We start from the raw sequence: 17,840 nt of genomic DNA, 5'->3' as shown, positions 1-17,840 counted from the left end.
CCCAACCCGGCCCATCTCTCAGTCACCTCTGGCTTTGTTAGATTTTCAAGTGCAAAAAAGTAAGAAGCTACCACTTCCTGAGGAACGACTATACCCCAGGCTCAATCAACCCTCATGTGACCACGAGGAGGCAAGGGCTATTATTATCTCCATTTTAGAAACAAAAAGATTGGCCCAGAGACTTTTAATCATTTGCCCAAATCACACAGCTAGTATGTGGTGTAGCAAACTCTTAGTTACTAGTTGCCTCCAAAAAACAAGTGAACTCTTATTAACAGCACCTGTTAATAAGCATCCTTTCTCCTTTATGTTCATAATTTCCCTGCTTTCCCCCCAACAATGCTGGTAGATACGGTGTGTATTTCACAAACTCCATGCTTGCCATCCTGCCCCGCAACTTGAGGTTAAACGTGATTCAAAGGCAGGACTCACACAAGGCCAGGACTCATATAAAGTCGGCAGTCTGTGTAGCTGTTTTTTAATCATCTACTGCAGGCCTGGACCAACTCTCCATCTGGGAACCTAAATTCTTCTATTGACCTAACAGTTCATGCAATCAATGCCCCACTGAAAAAGGAGGCTCGGATTCCTCCCATCCCCAGTCCAAAGACGTCCCCATACATTAAAGTCTAGTAGCCACCAACAGCACCCAGATCCCTCTGGGATAAGCAGTGATGCATGAATTTGCCTGTGAAGACCTGAGAGCATCATAGTTGAAGAAATGCAGAGGGCAAGCTGTGCGAGATTCCTGAGATAATTGAAATTGACCCATAACTCACCAGCCACCATGGGAAATTCTATCACTTTGCACACTTTGCTTCCATAGCTAGAAATCAAATCAGAAGAACATGATCAGATTTCTAATTTGGAACCTCAGACACGCAATGTCATCTTTAATGACTCCTGGAAAAAGATGCTCATTACAGATCTCAGCCTACCTAAATTAAAACCTGAAACCCCCCCAAATTAAGCAGAAAATTCTCAATTTCTCATGTCTGTACAGCCACAGAAAAATCACACAAGCAGGAATACACACACTCCTTAGGGGTTTGTTCTGCCTGCAAATATCTGAGCAAGAATTACACGAAACAGAAGAGCTAGTAGGAAAAAAAAAATAAACACATCAGGTCCTAACTTTTACGTTTGGGCCATCTGGGCGAATAGCAATTTTTCATGATCAATTTGAAGTATCATGTCAGGGAACATTATCTCTCTGCTGATGGCCAGTTTCATCTCTTCTGTAATGTGGAGCTCAGATTCCTCTGATACGGTCAGCTGCCGGCTTCAAGTCTTCTCTCACTGCTAAGGGGGCTGAAAGATGGTGCAATCAGTCAGCACAGGGTTCAGGTGTGTAAGGCTCCTTTCAAATAGGAGGCTAAAACTCCATCTCTCATCCTCAGTTGTAAACCTCATTCAGTGTGGATTTTCTAGAAGCTTAGGTAGCCATTAGACAATCTCCGGAGATTGGTTTTAAATCTCTTCCCTCCACTTCCGATCCACCTTGCCCTTTGCGTCACTGGATGAGTGGCTGCCACAGCCCCGCAGAATGAGCTGCATCACCAGGTTTCACAGCTGCTCATGACTCAATTCTTCTCGAACCTTAACCCAGGAAGGGGGAGCAATGCCCTGTCTACAGCAATGCCTCAATGATGGCCCAGAAATATTAGATATAAATAGAAACTACAGATTGGAAATTTTATTTTCCTTTGGCATGGCTTCTTACGGAGAAAAGTTAGAGAATGGGGACCAGGACCACTGCAGGGTTATGCGACCAGATCCTGACTATGAGCATCGTAAACTAAGGGTGGGGGAACATCATAAATAGTGCAAAGGAGAATCTACAATTTTTATTCTTTCTTTTTTCACTTAAAAAACTACTTCTTCTGAACCTTAAATTAGGCACCGAATTGCTCAAAAAGAGTTCATCTCCCTTCCTAAATTCAACTACTTAATGTGGAACAGTTATTGTACAAAGAATGAAGGCCCAAGCATTTCTACATATAACTGGCAAACCAGAAAACCCTTCAAGAAACTGAAACAAACATGAAGGGGCAGATCTACACCCATGCCTGCTAAAGGAAGCCAGGATACAAGTCTAGGTCACAACCAGGAAAGACCATGTCTGCTGCTTCATCCCACGCCCTTGTGAGCACCGCCCTTTAGAATCACATCACTCCAAGCAGTCACCCCAGAGCACCCCCTCAGAGTAACTTTTCATGATTACTCTCTTGCCCGCACAGTAACGGAGAGGGAGGAGGGAGGGTTTCAACAAGCTGGGGTTTACACTATTTGAGTCTGGTTCCAAACAAGAATGACAAAGGTCTTGGCAGATATACTTTCTCCACCTCAGTGGTTTGTCTATAACAGAGGATCCTGGACAAAAAATAAAATACTTAATTCACTCGCCTGGAGCCAGCATGCATGCCAAGAGTCAAGGATTTTTTTATTATCCCAGCCAACAGTGGAGAAGCCCTTTAGGAGAATGTGCTTCCCAAGAAATGCATGAGAGCAAGCATTCACACCAAGGAGGCAGAGGAACCCTGCTGGGTGCCCACAAGGCATTCATCACATGTCCCCCAGGCCATGCTAGGTCCCAACCCGTCTATTCAGTAAATTACTTTTATGAGCAGGTCAGAAGTGAACAGAGCCTTCCAACGAGGCTCACCTTTCAAACAGAACCACTTCCTGGCCCCCTAGCTACAGAGAGAGCCCCTTTCCTAAACTTGCCATTAAACCCAGGCAACTTATGATACTTGATGAAATAATTAAAGACAAATCACAGTTCTAAGAGGGAAGTTTATAGCAATACAATCCTACCTTAAGAAACAGGAAACATCTCAAATAAACACCTAACCTTGCACCTAGAGCAATTAGAGAAAGAAGAACAAAAAAACCCCAAAGTTAGCAGAAGGAAAGAAATCATAAAGATCAGAGCAGAAATAAAGAAAAAGAAATAAAGGAAATGATAGCAAAGATCAATAAAAGTAAAAGCTGGTTCTTTGAGAAGATAAACAAAATTGATAAACCATTAACCAGACTCATAAAGAAAAAAAGGGAGAAGACTCAAATCAATAGAATTAGAAATGAAAAAGGAGAAGTAACAACTGACACTGCAGAAATACAAAGGATTATGAGAGATTACTACAGGCAACACTATGCCAATAAATTGGACAACCTGGAAGAAATGGACAAATTTGTAGAAATGCACAACCTGCCAAGACTGAACCAGGAAGAAATAGAAAATATGAACAGACCAATCACAAGCACTGAAATTGAAACTGTGATTAAAAATCTTCCAACAAACAAATGCCCAGGACCAGATGGCTTCACAGGCGAATTCTATCAAACATTTAGAGAAGAGCTAACACCTATCCTTCTCAAACTCTTCCAAAATATAGCAGAGGGAGGAACACTCCCAAACTCATTCTGTGAGGTCACCATCACTCTGATACCAAAACCAGACAAAGATGTCAAAAAGAAAGAAAACTACAGGCCAATATCACTGATGAACATAGATGCAAAAATCCTCAACAAAATACTAGCAAACAGAATCCAACAGCACATTAAAAGGATCATACACCATGGATCAAGTGCGGTATATTCCAGGAATGCAAGGATTCTTCAATATATGCAAATCAATCAACGTGGTACACCACATTAACAAACTGAAGGAGAAAAACCATATGATCATCTCAACAGATCCAGAGAAAGCTTCTGACAAAATTCAACACCCATTTATGATAAAAACCCTGCAGAAAGTAGGCATAGAGGGAACTTTCCTCAACATAATAAAGGCCATATATGACAAACCCACAGCCAACATCGTCCTCAATGGTGAAAAACTGAAACCATTTCCACTAAGATCAGGAAGAAGACAAGGTTGCCCACTCTCACCACTATTATTCAACATAGTTTTGGAAGTTTTAGCCACAGCTATCAGAGAAGAAAAAGAAATAAAAAGAATCCAAATCAGAAAAGCAGAAGTAAAGCTGTCACTGTTTGCAGATGACATGATACTATACATAGAGAATCCTGAAGATGCTACCAGAAAACTACTAGAGCTAATCAATCAATTGGGTAAAGTAGCAGGATACAAAGGTAATGTACAGAAATCTCTGGCATTCCTATACACTAATGATAAAAAATCTGAAAGTGAAATTAAGAAAACACTCCCATTTACCATTGCAACAAAAAGAATAAAATATCTAGGAATTAACCTACCTAAGGAGACAAAAGATCTGTATGCAGAAAATTATAAGACACTGATGAAAGAAACTAAAGATGACACAAATAGATGGAGAGATATACCATGTTCTTGCATTGGAAGAATCAACATTGTGAAAATGACTCTACTACCCAAAGCACTCTACAGATTCAATGCAATCCCTATCAAACTACCACTGGCATTTTTCACAGAACTAAACAAAAAATTTCACAATTTGTATGGGAACACAAAAGACCCCAAATAGCCAAAGCAATCTTGAGAATGAAAAATGGAGCTGGAGGAATCAGGGTCCCTGACTTCAGACTATACTACAAAGCTACAGTAATCCAGACAGTATGGTACTGGCACAAAAACAGACATATAGATCAATGGAACAGGATAGAAAGCCCAGAGATAAACCCACGCACCTATGGTCACCTTATCTTTGATAAAGGAGGCAAGAATATACAGTGGAGAAAAGACAGCCTCTTCAATAAGTGGTGCCAGGAAAACTGGACAGGTACATGTATAAGTATGAGATTAGAACACTCCCTAACACCATACACAAACATAAGCTCAAAATGGATTAAAGACCTAAATGTAAGGCCAGAAACTATCAAACTCTTAGAGGAAGACGTAGGCAGAACACTCTATGACATAAATCACAGCAAGATCCTTTTTGACCCACCTCCTAGAGAAATGGAAATAAAAATAAACAAACGGGACCTAATGAAACTTAAAAGCTTTTGCACAGTAAATAAAACCATAAACAAGACCAAAAGACAACCCTCAGAATGGGAGAAAATATTTGTAATGAAGCAACTGACAAAGGATTAATCTCCAAAATTTATAAGCAGCTCATACAGCTCAATAACAAAAAAAACAAACAACCCAATCCAAAAATGGGCAGAAGACCTAAATAGACATTTCTCCAAAGAATATATACAGATTGCCACCAAACACATGAAAGAATGCTCAACATCATTAATCATTAGAGAAATGCAAATCAAAACTACAATGAGATATCATCTCACACCAGTCAGAATGGCCATCATCAAAAAATCTAGAAACAATAAATGCTGGAGAGGATGTGGAGAAAAGGGAACACTCTTGCACTCCTGGTGGGAATGTAAATTGATACAGCCACTATGGAGAACAGTATGGAGGTTCCTTAAAATACTACAAATAGAACTACCATACGACCCAGCAATCCCACTACTGGGCATATACCCTGAGAAAACCATAATTCAAAAAGAGTCATGTACCAAAATGTTCATTGCAACTCTATTACAATAGCCAGGAGATGGAAGCAACCTAAGTGTCCATCATCGGATAAATGGATAAAGAAGATGTGGCACATATATACAATGGAATATTACTCAGCCATAAAAAGAAATGAAATTGAGTTATTTGTAGTGATGTGGATGGACCTAGAGTCTGTCATACAGAGCGAAGTAAGTCAGAAAGAGAAAAACAAACACCGTATGCTAACACATATATATGGAATCTAAGAAAAAAAAAAAGTCATGAAGAACCTAGGGGTAAGATGGGAATAAAGACGCAGACCTACCAGAGAATGGACTTGAGGATATGGGGAGGGGAAGGGTAAGCTGTGAGAAAGTGAGACAGTGGCATGGACATATATACTCTACCAAATGTAAAACAGATAGCTAGTGGGAAGCAGCCACATAGCACACGGAGATCAGCTCAGTGGTTTGTGACCACCTAGAGGGGTGGGACAGGGAGGGTGGGAGGGAGGGAGACGCAAGAAGGAAGAGATATGGGAACATATGTATATGTATAACTGATTCACTCTGTTATAAAGCAGAAACTAATACGCCATTGTAAAGTAATTTACTCCAATAAAGATGTTAAAAAAAAAAAGACAAATCAAAGCAATTACTTGACATTCCTTACAATAATCACATGACATTTCTAACCCCAAGAAGCAAAGTGGACCAAAAATAAAATGTGTACAAGAGGCTTAGATCAATTCAGCCTTCATAATAAATTACTATGGAAAACCAGGATGTTTGTTGCATGCTGTCTACTCCCCTTCCAAGAGCATCATTAGATATAACAATATTCACTGAGCTCAGAGACGAAATATAAGACTGGATGAGCCAGGATGGATTTTCTGAGCAGGGCCAGGATTCGGGTGAAGCGAATGGAGGCTTCTAAGGAGCACCGTTGAAGTAGGTATTGCCTCCCACAGATGTGCAAGTCCTCAGCCTGAGGTTCTTACATTAGCTTTGCAATTGCAAAAGCCAGCCGGCCACTTGTTCCACACTGGAAGTGATAATAAAACACAGTGGCAAGCAAGCCCATCTGGAGAACGACAATCAGAAACAGCAGGGGGAGCTGAGGGATCTTTTAGAACAAAGACTCCAGGGCAACTATACGTTTATGGGGCAAAATCAAGAAGACTAAGAAAACTCAGAAGAAGCACCTGTGTACCCAAGTGCATGAGTGTAGGAATAATATAAGGATAGGGACTTCCCTGGTGGCGCAGTGGTTAAGAATCCGCCTGCCAATGCAGGGGACACAGGTTCGATCCCGGGTCCAGGAAGATCCCACATGCCGCGGAGCAACTAAGCCCGTGCGCCACAACTACTGAGCCTGCGCTCTAGAGCCCACGAGCCACAGCTACTGAAACCCTTGCAACCTAGAGCCTGTGCTCCGCAACCACTGAGCCCACATGCTGCAACTACTGAAGCCCGCACACTTAGAGCCTGTGCTCCGCAACGAGAAGCCACCACAATGAGAAGCCCACGCACCACAACGAAGAGTAGCCCCTGCTCGCTGCAACTAGAGAAACCCCTCGTGCAGCAATGAAGACCCAACACAGCCAAAAACTAAACAAACAAATAAATAAATAAGGATGAAAGCTAACGTCTGTAAACACCTACTATGTGCCAGATGCTTTCAACGTACATATTAGCTTATTTAATCTTCAAAACAGCTTTTAGAGATGAGTATTATTATTATCGTTACCATTATTCTTACCATGTAAGAGATAAGAAAACTGAAACTTAGATTTAGTAAGTTGCCCTGGATCTGAGAGCTAGTAAATGCCCTGGCCTGTGCTATTAACCTAAGTCTATTTTTTTAATCTACAGTCCCACATACAAAGACGTTATTTTCAAGAAAAACAGACAGCGATGAAACCATCAAAATATACGTCATGGGGGCTTTCCTGGTGACACAGTGGTTATGAGTCTGCCTGCCAACGCAGAGGACACGAGTTTGAGCCCTGGTCTGGGAAGATCCCACGTGCTACGGAGCAACTAGGCCCGTGCACCACGACCTCTAGGCCTGCGCTCTGGAGCCCACGAGCCACAACTACTGAAGCCCGCGAGCCTGGAGCCCGTGCTCTGCAGCGGGAGATGCCACCACAGTGAGAGGCCCGCGCACCGCAACGAAGAGTAGCACCTGCTCACTGCAACTAAAGAGAGCCCGAGCGCAGCAACAAAGACCCAGTGCGGCCAAAACTTAATTAATTAATTTTATATAGATAGATAGATAGATAGATACACGTCATGTCCCAAGTTAGTAAAAAACCGCTTTAGACATAGCCCTTTGTGTATCTGTACACAAACTTGGTGAGAAACTTTCGTACCTCACAATTTTCATAGCCTGACAATATTTTTGAGAGGGTCAGAAAACATGGATTGCCATCCTGTTACACAGATTAAAAAAACCGAAGGGCCAAACGCGACTTGAGTGAAGGGCAGAGAAAGGATGGTGGCCCAGGCGCTCTGAAGCTGGCCAAGCCATGGGTCCTCCCACTGGATGTCCCTGAAGGGCTTTAATAAACCAAGCCACTGACCTCCACATCCCCGTGAAACTGAACATGGTGCTCACACAGCGAGGGAGCGGCGGTGGCGTGAGTCCATCCAGGCGCATGAGCAGAGCTGGGACACCAAAGAGCACCAAGTACTTCACATAGAAGAAGAGCACTTGGGCCAACGCCAGTCCTCCTGAAAGACAGAGGGGCCTGTGAGACACAGCGACAAGAAGTGGAGCAATCTCCTGGGAAAGATGCAAGGCTCCAGAAACACACTACCTGCTCCCGCTTCTCCGACCACTCCCCTCCCCTCCCCGCAACTCACACATTTAACAAGTCTCCCATGTCGGTTCTGGGCAATGATATTTTGGCATTAACAAATACTGAAATCTCCTTTATTATTGTGACAGGCAACAGGACCTCTTAACAGTCATGCTTTTACAAATGCTACAAAAGGGCACACTTTAAAAATACACAGATATGTAAATAAATAAATAAATAAATAAATAAATATATATATATATATATATATATATATATATATATATATATATATATATGGCATTAAAAACTATTAGAAAGGAAAAATCCTTCCCAAATCCTTTCAAAACCTCACGTGAGTTCACACCCACTAGGATGGTTAGAAGCATAAAGTCAGATCAACAAGGGGGCAAAGATGCGGAGAAACTGGAACCATCATACACTGTTGGTAGGAATGTAAAATGATGTGGCCACTTTTCTTTTTGGCCACGCCACACAGCATGGGGGATCTTAGTTCCCTGACCAGGGATCAAACCCATGCACCCTGCAGTGGAAGCACAGAGTCTTAACCACTGGACCACCAGGGAAGTCCTGATGCGGCCACTTTAGAAAACATTTGGCAGTTCTTAAATGATTAAACATACAGTTACCATATGACCCAGCAATTCCACCCCTGGGTATATACCCAAGAGAAATGAAAACAGGGGTCCACATAGAAACTTGTACCTGAATGTTCATAGCAGCATTATTCACCCAATAATGTGGTTAATAATCCGCCTCCCAATGCAGAGGACACGGGTTCGAGCCCTAGTCCAAGAAGATCCCACATGCCCTGGAGCAAATAAGCCCGTGCACCACAACAACTGAGCCTGAGCTCTAGAGCCCGTGAGCCATACCTACTGAGCCCGTGTGCTGCAACTACCGAAGCCCATGCACCTAGAGCCCGTGCTCCGCGACAAGAGAAGCCACTGCAATGAGAAGCCCGCACACCACAACAAAGAGTAGCCCCTGCTCGCTGCAAATAGAGAAAGGCCGTGCGCAACAATGAAGACCTAATGCAGCCCAAAATTAATAAATTTTAAAAAAGAAAGAAAGAAATGAAGTACTGATACATGCTGCAACATGAATCTTGAAAACAACATGCTAAGTGAAGTGAGCCACAAAAGGCCACATATTACATGATTCCATTCATATGCAAGTCCAGAAGAGGGAAACAAAAACAGAAATAGAGACAGAAAGTTGATTACTAGTTCCTTAGCACTGAGGGGCTGGAGAGCAAGATTATGGGGGGTGGTGGCTAAATGGTAGGGGCTTTTTCTGAGGTAATGAAAATCTTCTAAAATTGGTGGTGGTGATATTTGCACATATCTGTGATATACTAAAAGCCATTGAGTTGTACACTTTAAATGGATGGATTGTATGATATGTGAACTCTATCACAATAAAACTATTAAAAAAAAAAAAAATAAGGGCCCCAAGCTATAAGAACCAGCAGCTTCTTGGCCAGAACTGTGTCCTTCTGGAGCAAAAGGAATGCAGGGTGTGGGCGCAGGGTGAGATCTGAGGCCGAGACACATACTCTGGCGCCACAGGCCTCCGCCTGCACCCTCTGAGGGCGACCCACGTCTCCAGCTGGAGCTCAGGATGCTCTACTGATTGACACATCCCTGTGGGCTTCTGGGCCAGTTGCTTCCAACCTCTTCACCCTGCGAGGAGGATGGGACATCTGGGCTCTAGGTCTACGGGGCACCACAAACCTGGGCAAACTGCTGGCCTCAGCAGCAGCGTGAGGAGGTGAAGCGAGTCTGCCAGAGCAGTGCCCATAAGGAGAAGGCCAAGGGCAAAGTGCACGAGGAAACCCTGGAGTAGATGACCAGTGGCCACGTGCTGTCCAACCTCCAAACTCACCTTCCCCAGCGTGCAGGGAAATAATGCAGGGCAGGCTGATGCCACTGACCAGCTTATCTATGGGATAGTCTGAAGGAAAGAGCTAAGCCTTAAAGAAGTACTAGCAGAAGATATTACTATCTGGTCCTCTTGATGTTACACGAGGATCTTTGAAAGAATATCACTACCAAGGAATGTGTGTCTATAAATAGTAACTCTGCGCCAGAAGAAACACATAAGCCCTTTTCTGAATATACAATTTGGGCAAAGGCAAACAGTGGTTCAAATTCAACAGCCATATGTCTTATAAGGAGAAAACCCCAGGAATCACCATGTCTCAGTCCCATTCGGGAGTGGTCAAACAGGTTCTTTTTGGAAACCAGACTACAGTCATATCTGTTGGAAGGGCTGGTATATAACGGTAGCCTTCTTGGATGTATCTGATAAGACACAAGAAAAAAGCTGATGTGTGTGCATGTGTGTGTGTGAATACATATATATGTGTGTGTGGGTGTGTATATACAAATTCAACAAGAAGAGGGATATATATGCTAACAATACGATCCTAAAAGCATTTGCTGGGGGGCACAGGACTACCCTGAATGGTGGAGAAATCAGTTCCATTGGCTGAGATGGCAGTGAGGGAACCTATAACATATTTCAAAATGAACCACCAGGCTCTAGTCAGAAAAGTCTCAGAGCTACCAAAAGGCAGGACAGAAGTAAGAATGACTAATTAAAAGGCACAAAGCTTCCAGATCTGACAATGATCAGCCTGAAGAACTGAAGGTATCAAAGGACCTATGGAAGACTGAACATGGATGGTCAAGGCCACCCAGAGCTCTTTTATAGATGAAGCATAGGAGATTTCTTTTCCTTGTTAACGGATACCAGATCAGGAAGAACAGGCTGCTCCTCGTCTCAAATGCTGCCTTTAATTTGACATTTTTTTCGTACAGCTGTTATATATGAGGCATATGAATTTAAATCCATAACTGAATCTACATTTTTGTGAATCACCATTTGCATGCAATCGTCACCATTTGTTAGTACTTTCATATGGAACTAGGCTAAGGAAAGGGTTGCTTTTGTACAGGTATTTAATAGAACTCTGTGGCTAGATCTAATTGAAGATAACATAATTGGGGATTTTTTCCCCCAATATGGATGGAAAGCACAAGAAGCCACATATTTATCAATATGCAACAAGTGCCCCATTTACCTGATATTGAGTATTTTTTTATGGATTAAGATACAAAAGGCTTAACTTTTTCCTTGACATGTTAGTAACTGGTTCATAAGCTTATAGAAAAAGAAATGATACATAGTGGTTGTTAAAACATTATAATTGTGATTTCTGTATTTAGTCTTTCTGAAAAAAAAATGTGTTAAACCCATGTGTTAAACCCATGAGTTGAACAATTCTGCTCTCTTGCTGTTGATTTCTATCATCCCTATGAAAGACGCATGGCTCATTCTTCTTTCCCCTTGACCTGAAGATTAGTCTTTCCCTTTTAAGATTTGGCCCAAGGTTTCAGGGCTAACAATCTCCTAGGGATTAACAATCTCCCACTAGGAATATGATATGCTGGAAGGCAACATAAGAAAGAAAAATATCATATGATATCACTTATATGTGGAATCTAAAAAATGGTACAAATGTACTTATGTACAAAACAGAAATAGAGTCACAGATATAAAAAAAAACAAACTTATGGTTACCAGGGGGGAAAGGGGGGAGGAGGAATAAACTGGGAGATTGGGATTGACATATCTAAAATAGATAACTAAGAAGGACCTACTGTACAGCACAGGGAACTCTACTCAATACTCTGTAATGACCCATATGGGAAAAGAATCTAAAAAAGAGTGGATGCATGTATATGTATAACTGATTCACTTTGCTGTACAGCAGAAACTAATACAACACTGCAAATCAACTATATTCCAGTAAAAATTCAGAAAAAAGAATACAAGTGACTCTACTCTGATTGAAAGTTATTTGACATACATAAATTGAACTCACTTTCAGTATATTTAAAAATACAAAATTTAGCTATTTTTTAAAATATTTTAAAACATTTTTGCCAGGATTATATTTAAAAGATCTTCTTACTAGCAGGAGTTATGATTGGTTTTAACCTAACCCAACATCTTCCTCCCAAAAAAGTCATAGATGAGTTCATACGTTACACTCATTCATTCAACAAGCATGTCCCGAGCACCTGACCACTGAATCACTAGTTCGTTGCTATGGGAAGTAGACTAGTGGTCAGACCAGGTGGTGACCCAGGCTTCAGGGAGCTCACAGGTCAGTTTCATTACAGGTCCATTTATCTCTCCCCTTGGCACTTGGTGTTTTCTTCTGCCTTTATGCCCTATCCCACCGTTTCCTGGCAAAATCCCATGTATCCTTCAGGCCCCAATTCCAATATGGCCTCTTCTTAACTTCCCTATGCTTCAAGTGGAATCAATAACTTATTTTGCATTAATTCAATATATAATTATTGAGCACCAACTGCTTACCACATACTGAGCCATACAGTGTTGAATAAAGACATGAGATCCCTGCTTTATGGAGTATACAGTGTGTTAAAAGTGACAGAAAATAATGTAAATCAGGAGTGGGATTAAAATCCTCACGTCTAGAACAATCTGAACACAGTGACTTAGACAAATTTGTTAGAACACTTAAAACTATTCGTTGTAATTATTACATGCCTAGTATGGTGTAGATGCTTGGTATACATCAGTGGACATTCCTGCCTTCATGGGGCTTACATCTTAACAGGACTCAACAAAAAACAGACATAAAAATAAATGAATTCTATATGGATACTAAGGAAGTATGGCAGAACATATTCCCCAACAGTGGCTGCAATGATATCTTCCATCTCACATGCCCTTCTGTAATGTAATCTTGCCACTCCCCCCATCAAAAGTAAATCTGGGCAGATCCTAGGACCAGGAGATTCAGAAAAAGTGATGCTGTTCCAATTCCAAGTGTAGCCTGTCATCGGCCTGGCATCTTCTGCTTCCTGCCCTTTGGAACGCTCACTCCTGGATCCAGCTGCCAGGCTGCGAGATGCCTGAGCCACGGAGAGAGGCCACATGAAGATGCTCGAGAGGACAGCACCCGCTGAGCTCCCAGCCAAGTCAGCCTCAATTGCCAACCGTGTGAGGAGCCACCTTCGATGTCCTGCCCAGTAGAACCTTCAGATGCCTGCAGCACGAGCTGATATCTGGCAGCAACCACAGGAGAGACCCCAAGCAAGAACTACCCAACCGGGCTTCCCTGGTGGCACAGTGGTTGAGAGTCTGCCTGCCGATGCAGGGGACACGGGTTCGTGCCCCGGTCCGGGAGGATCCCACATGCCGCGGAGCGGCTGGGCCCGTGAGCCGTGGCCGCTGAGCCTGCGCGTCCGGAGCCTGTGCTCCGCAACGGGAGAGGCCACAACAGTGAGAGGCCCGTGTAACACAAAATAAATAAATAAATAAATAAATAAATAAAAGAACTACCCAACCAAGTCCTGTCAACCAACGAAACAGTGAGAGAGAGGAAATCACTGTTTTCAACTAAGTTTGGGGACGGTTTGTTATTCAGCAACAGCCCACTGGGACAGAGGGTGATAAATGCAATGGAAAAAGAAATAAAAATTGTTGAGCAGGGTAAGGGAACTCAGAATGCAGAGATGGCAGGTGCTGCTATGTTTTAAAAGGGGAGTCAGGGCAGTCCTCATTGAAAAGAGGATATTTGAGCAAAAACTTGAAGGTAAGGGGGTGAGCTATGCAGCCCCCCAGCTCTCTCCAGGCTGTCATCATCCTTTGTTCTATGGTTTGTGCTGTGATTATCACACCAGACCACAGTTGTACCCATTCTGCGAGACCACAAGCTTTTCAAGATCAGGAATTATATCATATGCCTCTTGCATTCCCAGCACCTAATATCTGACCTATAATTAAAGCTTAATAAATGTTTCCTTGAAAAGTAACTAAATTGATAATTCACCCTGTAGTATGAAAACTATTTGTATCAGGGTTTTTCTGGGAAGTATACTGCTTTCTAAGATCTTAATCCTCTATTCTGAGAACTAAGCCACTACTGAAGTTCAGACCTGCCACCAAATAAAAGAATCCTCTGTGGGTCTGGGACTTCCCAGCATCAAGAACAAAGCCGGGAAAGGGAGACAGAAACAGAAGCCCTAGGTCTATGCTTGCTGTTGCCTCCAAGTGACTGAATGTGTAGTGAATTCTACCACCTGTGGGCCACCTCCAACTGGAAGGGCCTCAAACTCAACTTGTCCAAAGAGAATGAGGCTTTCTCTCCCTCAAAACCAGAAACAGGGTAGACTTTCGAGACAGGAGGAGATTAATTCTACAAAGAGTTCTAAGAGAATGGGGACTGAGAAAAAGTTCCAAATGTTGGGGTTCCCTTGAGTTCAGCCCTTCCTCCATTGACACCCCTACCTACCCAGCCCTCCATACTCTCTGCATTTGATATGACCTCACCGTAATTTGAACTGATCTAAAGCAGCTGGTGATGGGCTCGCATTTGGATCTCCCCCTCCTCTCAGCTCTGGTCCTCAAACAAGTAGATGAAGAATTTCATATTGGGGGGGGGGGTAGGTGTGAAGGGGAAAGTGAGTCAGGCCCAACTCACTTCTCCTCCCTGGAACTACTCATTTTACCCAATCGCACCCTTCACTCTCTCTTTGCTCACTCATTCCTCTGCCTAAAGGTCTTCCCCTCTCCATTTTGTCTGCTGAAACTGTATCCTTCTTTAAGGCCCCACCTAAGGCCATTATTTCACAAAGTCTTCCCTAAAGCTCCAGCCAAAACAGTCACATGCTTCCTTGCAAGTAGTAACGTGGGACAGCTTTCTGCGAAGTCTGGTCACCGTAAGCTCTATGGGGCAGGGGACACAGCTGTCCTCTCCACCTCCATCCCCTCAGCCCCAAGCAGTGTCTGACACAGCATGGATACGACCAATGGGTATTTGCTGAATGAAGAAATGCACTGAAAAAAATAAATGTACTTTCATGTATATTAACCCACTGCTATTTTTTATTCAACCCTGGGTCATAAGTATTACTCCCATTGTCAGATTTAAAAAAAACAAACATTTGTAAGGATTATGACCTCCTCAAGTCTCAGGGGTCATCAACACGGGATCTTAAAACCCAGGTCTCTTGTTTCCAAAATCAATGACCTCTCCCTCTAGTGAAAAGCCTTCACTAACCAGAGAATGGGTCAAGTCATGTCTTATGCCACAGTTTGCCGAGGATCGAAGAGAGAACGTCCCTCGGCTCTGCTGACCTGCTGCAGAGCTGCCATCTTTGCATGCCTGAGCCCTGTCCTTGGGATGCCAACAGTCAGTGAAAGGCACTGGCTCCAGCTTCACTCCGCTTCAGGAGGCATGTTGTCTCTGCACTATCATACTGTCGTATCTGTCCCCACCAGCTTGTGCCACCCTGACCCACCACTATACTCCCATCTCCAGCCTGTCCTAGGCTCCTGCCTCAGTCCATACCCTGACCTCAGCCCTGGACCTTTTCTGCTCCAAGGCAAATGACTCCAGTCACTTTCATCTTGCCTACATCTAACCTATTCTAGATTTTGTGAACCATTCTGTGATTGTCTGTTCGGATTAGGAAGCCTAGATATTTTATAAAAGTTTCCTCACACATAAAGTTCTTTATAAGAATTTTCATGCCTACAGTGATCAGTACCGTATTTTACACCTAAAAATGTGGTAAGAGCATAGATCTCATGTTAAGTATTCTTACCACAATAATAAAAAAAAAAAGAACCTTTCCTATATAAGATCAGGGTGAGTACTAGAAGTATAAAGATTAGTCAGTAAGAATACAGATCAGGAACCACAACCTAAAGAGAAGTAGTGCCATGATAGAATTGGCAATTCTTCCCTTCCCGCTGGGGGTATCAGGAGGAAGGGGAGCTCACGTCTTGGGAAGGTCAACACCTGTGGTCAGAATTACCATAATTTCACAGGTTCCCATAGAGACACTAAAGCAGAGATAGCTATTGCCTTGCAGTGGTTACATAACACTCTTTGTCAGGAGGAGAAGATGGACTGGTGCCAAGAAAACCAAGTCAGTAAACGTGATTGACGGGGGAAGGGCATGAGATAATAAAACTGAGGAATTGCTACCACGAGCTACAGAAGAGCAAGCATTGAAGTCAGGAAGGAAAGAACAGCGTGCTGGTGAGAGATGTCGCCGACGGAGCTCATGAACCTTGCCCAGCCTGCCGAGGCCAAGGAGATAAAAGGAATTCAATAAGTAACTACAGCAAATTCTGTAGTTTCAACCTAAACCTAAGGATTTAGAAGTTGAACCTGCAGCCCCACCAGGTAGGAGTCAGTGTCTCACCTTCTGGGCTCAACAGGATAACTGACCTACTGAAGGAGAAACCAGCTGGAGCCCAGTAATGAGCTCAGACTCATCCACTACATCATCCTGAGCTGAATCTCTAACTAACGTGAATACCTGTCATTTATCTACCGGGGCATGGTTTGCATCACAAGATTCCCTGCTCATACTATAGTAATAATATGCTCTAAACAACTGGCTGTATATGTAGATGACAAGGTCACCCACGCCCAGCAGTTGACCCTCCAGGGCTCAAAAAGAAGGGACGGTGGTCCCAGCACCCAGGCTGCATCTCCCCCATGAGCAGTTCAGAGAAGGCTGCTTCTTAGAAATGCAAATACTGAGTATTCAGTGCAGGTAATGCCAAACCAAGGAGCTGGGAGGAGTCAAAAAAAAAAGGCAATGAGTTGGAGAGGCTAGAGGAATGGTACTCAAAGTGCCCAAACCCCCAAACTGGAGGTGAGCCAAGAGGGTGGATGCCAAATGAAACAAGAACACACTCAAGTTGTTCAAGAGTGATCCTGGAGATGTAACTTTCTGGCCACGCAATTTCTTTCTAAGTGACGTACAGCAGAGGACAGAGAGGCCAGGCTGTAGTCCTCAGGTGGGTCCCCGTTCCGGCGGGGGGCGGGGCAGCAGCCAAGCAAGGGGACCAAGGCCTGGGCTCTCCTGACAGGGTGTAAGTCAGAGCTCTGCCCTTTCTTCTCTTCCTACGACTGTGAGGATGGGACCCACAACATCCTTTACATGAGGCTCCTCAAACAACTCTAGTTCATTTTCCACATGCCCTATTCGTTACCAACAGCCATTTAAAAGAACAGTCACATACGTAGTGAAAGTGTAAAGAAACACATGAGAGGAAAAATCACCAAACTCAGGATACTGGTTACCATTTAGAAGAAGGAAGGGAAAGGCAACCAGGAGGGGTCTCCACGGGGCTTCAACTATGTTGGTAATACTTTACTTTTTAAACTAAGTGATGGATAAACACATATTCACTATATTTTTAATGACTTTTGAAATATCTCAAGTGTGTGTGTGTGTGTGTGTATAAAATATAGTCTCACTGCCAGGACAAGTTTACCAACAAACTAGTTTCTGAGAATACGTTCTGGCATACTAGCAGCAGCTACTGGTTATTAAGCACTTGCTCTCTCTATATACCGAGCAGTATGCGTCATCATTTTTAATTCTCACAACATACCCCTCTGTGGGCATGGGTATTATTACGATCCACATTTTATAGACAGGAACCTGGGCACAAAAAAAGGTTACAAAGCTCGCTTAAGATCACACACTAAAGTAGCAG

At 43.1% G+C, this 17,840-nt stretch overlaps 1 protein-coding gene across 8 annotated transcripts in view; it reads right to left on the bottom strand.

The window, feature by feature from the left end:
* Positions 1-17,840, bottom strand: part of HHAT (hedgehog acyltransferase) — a 359,469-nt gene that overhangs the window by 204,566 nt on the left and 137,063 nt on the right. For all 8 annotated transcript variants that reach the window (XR_007473259.1, XM_049701435.1, XM_033438077.2 and 5 more), the window contains one exon: positions 8,034-8,184. Coding sequence is in view for 7 of the 8 variants with exons in the window: in XM_049701435.1 (XP_049557392.1) it covers positions 8,034-8,184 (151 nt within the window). In the remaining variant the exon portion in view is untranslated. The remainder of the gene's footprint in view (positions 1-8,033; positions 8,185-17,840) is intronic.

Source organism: Orcinus orca, chromosome 1 (assembly GCF_937001465.1).
Source record: "Orcinus orca chromosome 1, mOrcOrc1.1, whole genome shotgun sequence".
Classification (NCBI taxonomy): Eukaryota; Metazoa; Chordata; class Mammalia; order Artiodactyla; family Delphinidae; genus Orcinus; species Orcinus orca.
The sequence above is the reverse complement of the archived record's forward strand: the minus strand, read 5'-3'. Positions and strand labels throughout refer to the sequence as shown.